Raw genomic sequence first — 6,000 nt, forward strand, 5'->3', positions numbered from 1 at the left:
AGATTTAATTAAATATAATATTAAAATTTCCCATCTGATTATCAGTTTTGTCCTGTTACTAACTTGCATCCATCAGGAACATTAATATTTGTTTTTTGATCTTTTCTTGGCCTTGATCAAAGGAAATATTTATTTAAAGAATGCCTTGTTTATTATACCTCATTTAGGATGAATTTTATTTCTTGTGTGTTAATAAATTTATTTCTTTACTTGCTTTAAAACACTTGCATCTTTGCTCTTTTCTAACTCTGAACTTTCCTCTGTGGCTGCATCTGAGGTGCTTTTTCAGGTATAGTTTTTTTTTCTTCCATTATATACTTATCCAGCACTTACATTTAGTTGGTCTTTTTTCTTCAAAAAATGATCATCTGAACAAAGTTTTATTATCATGAATTGTAAAATAGTAGTCATAAAAATGAGTGTTGTTTATTAATACTTCTATGTAAATTTTTTAAAGTGTTCTTATTTTACTTTTATGCAGGTGATGAAACTTACCAGGACATTTTTCGTGATTTCTCCCAAATGGCATCCAATAATCCAGAGAAACTAAATCGTTTCCAGCAAGATTCACAGAAATTTTGAATTTTTTTAGAATGAGGAAAATAGTAAATCTAGTGACCCCTTAATGTATATATCTGAAAACTCACATATTTTTACTGCTTTAATTCTACTTACTTACTTACTTTTAGTGGTTTGGAGAAGAGATACCCGTTCATTGATATTTTTATAAATCAAAACATAGATCTCTAGCAGTTGGGAGAGGAGCCTACTTTAAGACTTATTTTATTTTTGTTTTTTAAAAAAAAGCCTGTTTAAAGGGCTGTTTTTTATAGATGAAAGTTGAATCTGGACTTAAGCCATCTCTAGGTTACAAGATGCTAAGAATTTATACAAAATTATCTTTTCTTCCAATGAATGATGGCATTGATGTTTTTCTTCTGTGCACTGTGCCCAGGATTGTTCAGTCAAGCCTGTCAGCATCAAGTGGGAGCCTGATGTCCTGCCTGATTCCAGAACGTGTCTTTGCTTTAGCTTCCTGGATGTTGGTGGTTCAAAATAGTTTTTGTTTTTATTTTTTCTTGGTAGCTATTATATACACAGTATGTAATTTAATTATTAGAACTAGAGGATACATGACCCCATTTCCTCATAAATGTAGTTTATCCCTCACATTCAGTACTTTAACATATATGCAGTGGCTCTACAGATTGATATAACTCAGTCCTTTAGATTTATTCCATTTTATGAAGCAAAAAAGAAACCATTGACAATTTTTTTTTTCAATTACCAAAAGGATCTCATAGAAGTTATAGTTCTTCAATGTTGGGTTGATTTCCTAAAACCTTGACAATTTTATTGATGTAATAAAACTGTGTTTCAAAGGTTACTTGAATGTTGCAAAATTATGCTTTCATCAGATTGTAACTATCAAAGGAAAAGTTGACATAAAATAATGTAGAACATTTTTATATTTGAAATGTATCCTTTTCAAGGTACATTTTTGCTGTTGCTCCTAGTGAAAGGAAAATCTCTCTGTAAAAGGAGAAAAAAATACTTGTTGTTTTTAGTTTATACTAAAATATACAGCAATAAATTGCTTTTTAATTCTTCTAACATCTATCCTATGTACTTACTGTACATGGTATACATTCTTTTAAATTATAGTGTCTATGTAGGCTTCCCTGGTAGCCCAGATGGTAAAGAATCTGCTTGCAATGTGGGAGACCTGGGTTCAATCCCTGGGTTGGGAAGATCCCCTGGAGGAGGGCACAGTAACCCACTCCAGTATTCTTGTCTGAAGAATCCCATGGACAGAGGAGCCTGGGGGGCTATAGGCCAGGGGTCGCAAAGATTCAGACACGAGTGAGCGACTGAGCACAGCACATGTAGCTTTAGTATTTGGTTACATGAATCACAGACCCTTGAATTCCAAAATATTATGGAATTGGATAGATATACTATGGAAATATTAATTTTCTATGTATATGCTGCAAATTAGTTTGATTCCATCTTTGATTAACCTCTCTTATCAGGAGTATAAAATAAGTAATTTGCCTTATGGTTAATTTTTAATATTGTCGTAATTAAGTTTAATTTTCTTTTTCAAGTTATATGTAAGTAGTGAGAGGTTTTTAAACTTGAGTTACCAAATAAGTAGAGAAATTATATTTCATTGGGTATATAATAAATTTTCTAGCATTTTCCCACCAGTAAGTAGAGTTTTCTAAGTTGACCAAACATCAAATCAGAATCTAAATAGGAATTATACTGAAATAAATTCACATCACAGAAAAGGTTCTTTATTTGTTTGACCAAATTGCATGCATATAATGCTTATTTAATAATAACTTCTGTGTATTAGATAAAGATAAAAAATATATGTATGGATTATTTCTAAGGAAAGGTTAATTTCCAAAACCTTGTATTTTAATTGCAACAATAGCAGGAGCATTAAATCTTCCTTGTTTTACCTCTGAGTCACAGATCACCCAGCTTTGCAAAAGTCTGATTTGTAGCATTTTTGTTAGTGTACTTTGAAATTAATTGTCCAGAAAGCTCAAGGAGAAGGAAATATATTGAGATAAGAAAGAAAGAAACAAAGAGAGGAAGAAAGAAAAAAGAAGAAAACAAGAGCCTCACTTTTCCTTTATAATGCCTATTCCAGTTTTGATCCTAGGAATCCTTTTGATCTTTTTCTGAAGAAGCCTAGGTAGTTTTCATTTCGGATCCAGTCTTTGGTCTCCAGATCACCTCTGGGGTCTCTGGTTGTGAAAGCAGTTCTTAGATACTCTTAACTCTTGTGGCTTCACTCATGAGTTGTTAATGTGGCAGTAATCAGTGTCTACTTAAATTTAATTGTTAGAGATGTATTTGAAGTACACTATAGATGATCATGGTTCTGAGTATCTTCAGAAAATCTTCAAAGAAAGTGAAAGTGAAATCTTTAACAGTGCAGGGAGCTTGTACATTGAAAAATAATTTCTGTGGCTTGGTTTCTTGAATTTGTCAAAACCCAATTTGGATTAAATTTGGCAGAAATGATGCAGTAGTAACAGCAAAGTTTTAAAGTAAATTAATGGTTACAAGTAGTTTCAGAGTAGGTTGGCTTTTAACCAAGGTGAATTTAACTATGTCAACTAATAGCTTTTCTATAGTATGTAACAAATCTGAGTTTTATTATGCTGTGAATTATTCAGTACAGTATGATCAATTACAAGGTAAACAATGTTAGTTATAATCTTGGGCTTCAGAAATCAATGTGATTGTCCTTTGTTTTCTTTCCCTAAGTGATCTGCTGGTATTTAGTTTCAGATCCCTTATTATTCCATTAATCATTATTAGTTCATTAGCATAAAAGTTTGATTTAAAATAGTCTCAAAATAAGAGTAGCAGTACTATGAAGAGTTTATACAGAGCAGTTTCATGTTAGAACTAGACTAAAGGTAATTGTGTAGTTATTTGTAATTTTTCATGGTAACACTTAACATGTTTAAGATTTCTAAGGTTTTAAAAAATTACCTTTGGTACAATTCTTAGAAATTCAGAGATTTCCAGGGATTCACTACATTACAGTGTTTGCCTAATTTATACTGGTCTTCATTGTATATTTTAATCAACTTTAGTGTTTACTTTGTAAAACATATATATTTTATTTGAAATATTACTTTGGTTCTTCATGAGTGCATTTTGACAAAACAGTTTTACAGTCTGGACACCTTAAATTTGTGATGTGTTAAGCAGTATTTTAAAAGTATAATTTTACACATGTCAAGTGTGATCATAAGAAACAATTGTATTTAAGACTAAATTTACTATCCATTTTGAATAAGACATTCCCTTATCACTCTTATATTGTCTAATTAACTTTTCTGTTTGATAGCACTTTTGACTGTGGACATGACCTGGATAAATGCTATATTTTTATGAATTGTCTTTCTAAAATGATTTCAGACCTACATGATATAGTGGAAAGAGCACTGACTAGTGATTATTACTCTTTGAAGGCAGAGCGCCTCACAAATGAGTTGGATGAAACAAGGTGAAACTGTAACAGCAGTCTTTCCTATACTGTTCCCACAGCTCCTCCCAGTGTACCTTGCCATCAGTTTATCTTGCAGGATCCTCTCGGTAGGACTTCTGAGATCACCAACATTGTCTCTTCTTTGATCATGGGCTGCTGCTCTTGTTTCACAGAGCTGGTCTCTGGTTTGCTGGTTGGTGGCATAGCTGACCCCTCTCTGACTAATAGTCAGAGGCACTGATATCATGAAATGATTTGAAATCATTATAAATCAGCGAAGTCTGATAATGACTGCCAGCTTTCCTTGTGTTTTGATTAAAAAAAAAAAGACTCCAAATATTCTGGAAAACCTGGATATAAAATTACTTTGAAGAAATAGATTAAGTTTGAAGACATCAAATTGTAGGGAATTTTATATTTTTGCAATAACAAACATTGACAAAGGCAAAATGTTGTAAAGGTAATTTTAATCCACCGTATGCTTACCAATTCCTTGATTCTTCTAAACGAAGACAGCTAAAAGGGACGTGGATTCAGTTTGGCCAAATCTTGACATCTATAAATACAGTGTTGTGGGCATCCTTTTCTGTTTACATAAATTTATCTACTAAAATGAGTTAATGGGAGGAAAGCAAGATTTGATTAAATAAACTTTTTTCTGCATTGCTGTTTTCACTGTCTTATGTACTAGGTTTTCTTATTTTTCCTCAGCACACTTCCCAACCTTTTGGATATTCATTTTAAATAGGGAAAGCTCCTACATTATAAAGAATATAGGCACCATTTATTTTACATGAAGGCTAAAGGTTAGCTTTTAGAAATGATGAGCTACTTTCCTATATGTGTTTACTTGTGCTTCATGATATTTCTGGATCATTCCAGTCATAAAGACTTATTACATGTAATATTTCCTGCTACCTGTGAAAAGATATATTTTAAAGAATGTATAACCAACAATCCATTTAATTTTTATTAGCATGTAGAGGATTTATTTGTATCTAATTCATGAATGTAGTTTTACTGTAGGATGTCACTGTAAATGGAACAAAGTATGTTATCTTTATAGTTATTCTAAGATGTACATTATGTAAGAATTGTAAATATTTGCCTGATTAAATTCTTTGTATGCCAAAAAATTACGTCAAGTCAATAAAAATCTCACCTCTGGCATAGTTCATGTTCAGACTTCTATTTATTGTGAACTACAATTGCAGATATACCTGTTAACGGTCATGCTTTTCGTATTTTCAGTCCTATATTCCTTTCCTACCCTGTCAGATTGGTCCAGATTGATCCTATTTGCTGATTGCTTCAACCATGAAATCCGTTTTGATTTTTTTAAACATTTTCTTCTGCCTGCCACAGAGCTGTATGTTTCCCAGTTCATTAGCTAAAAGCCACAGAAGGCTTTTTTATGCTGTAGCTCTAATTTTTTTGCCATTATGATTGAGATATCTGTTGAATTTTCTAATCTAGGCAACATATTTACACTCAGTCCTTTTAGTAAACAAACAAAAGCAAGTTTTTGCATGAATCGAGATTGAAGGAATAGAGGCTTAAAAGAATAGACCTGGAAGTGAATTGCCTGCTTTTGCTTTTCCTTTAAAAGTTAAGTGAAAGCAGACACTAAAACTATTCTATGTAATTTATTTTATTCCACTTCATTTTCATAATAGTTATTTGACCAGGAGAATGCAAACTGATAGTAAATGTTTTAAATGAAAACAGCCTACTTTCCTTTATTACAAAACAGTGCTTTTTCATTGTAGGAAAGGTTAATGATAAGCAAAAAGAATTCTATCCTAATTCCATCATTTGCCTGTGATGTTTAGTATGGTACCTCCTAGCCACATGTGTCTACCGAAATTAATTAAAATTAGAATTAAGTATTGAGTTCATGTGTTGAATTGCCACATGTCAGAGCTGCTAGCTTTGTGTCCAGTGACTACTGTTTTGAGCAGGGCAAATTATAGAATATG

At 32.0% G+C, this 6,000-nt stretch overlaps 1 protein-coding gene across 1 annotated transcript in view; it reads left to right on the plus strand.

Moving 5' to 3' along the window:
• ACAP2 (ArfGAP with coiled-coil, ankyrin repeat and PH domains 2) overlaps nt 1-4,993 on the plus strand; it is a 169,954-nt gene extending 164,961 nt beyond the window's left edge. Inside the window, exon 23 of the mRNA XM_055407433.2 lies at nt 482-4,993. Within this exon, the coding sequence (XP_055263408.1) occupies nt 482-582 (101 nt within the window). The 3' untranslated portion in view covers nt 583-4,993. The remainder of the gene's footprint in view (nt 1-481) is intronic.
• The last annotated feature ends 1,007 nt before the right edge of the window (nt 4,994-6,000 follow it).

Source organism: Moschus berezovskii, chromosome 1, assembly GCF_049115385.1.
Source record: "Moschus berezovskii isolate FMDL1 chromosome 1, NW_MosBer_1.0, whole genome shotgun sequence".
NCBI classification, from domain to species: domain Eukaryota; kingdom Metazoa; phylum Chordata; class Mammalia; order Artiodactyla; family Moschidae; genus Moschus; species Moschus berezovskii.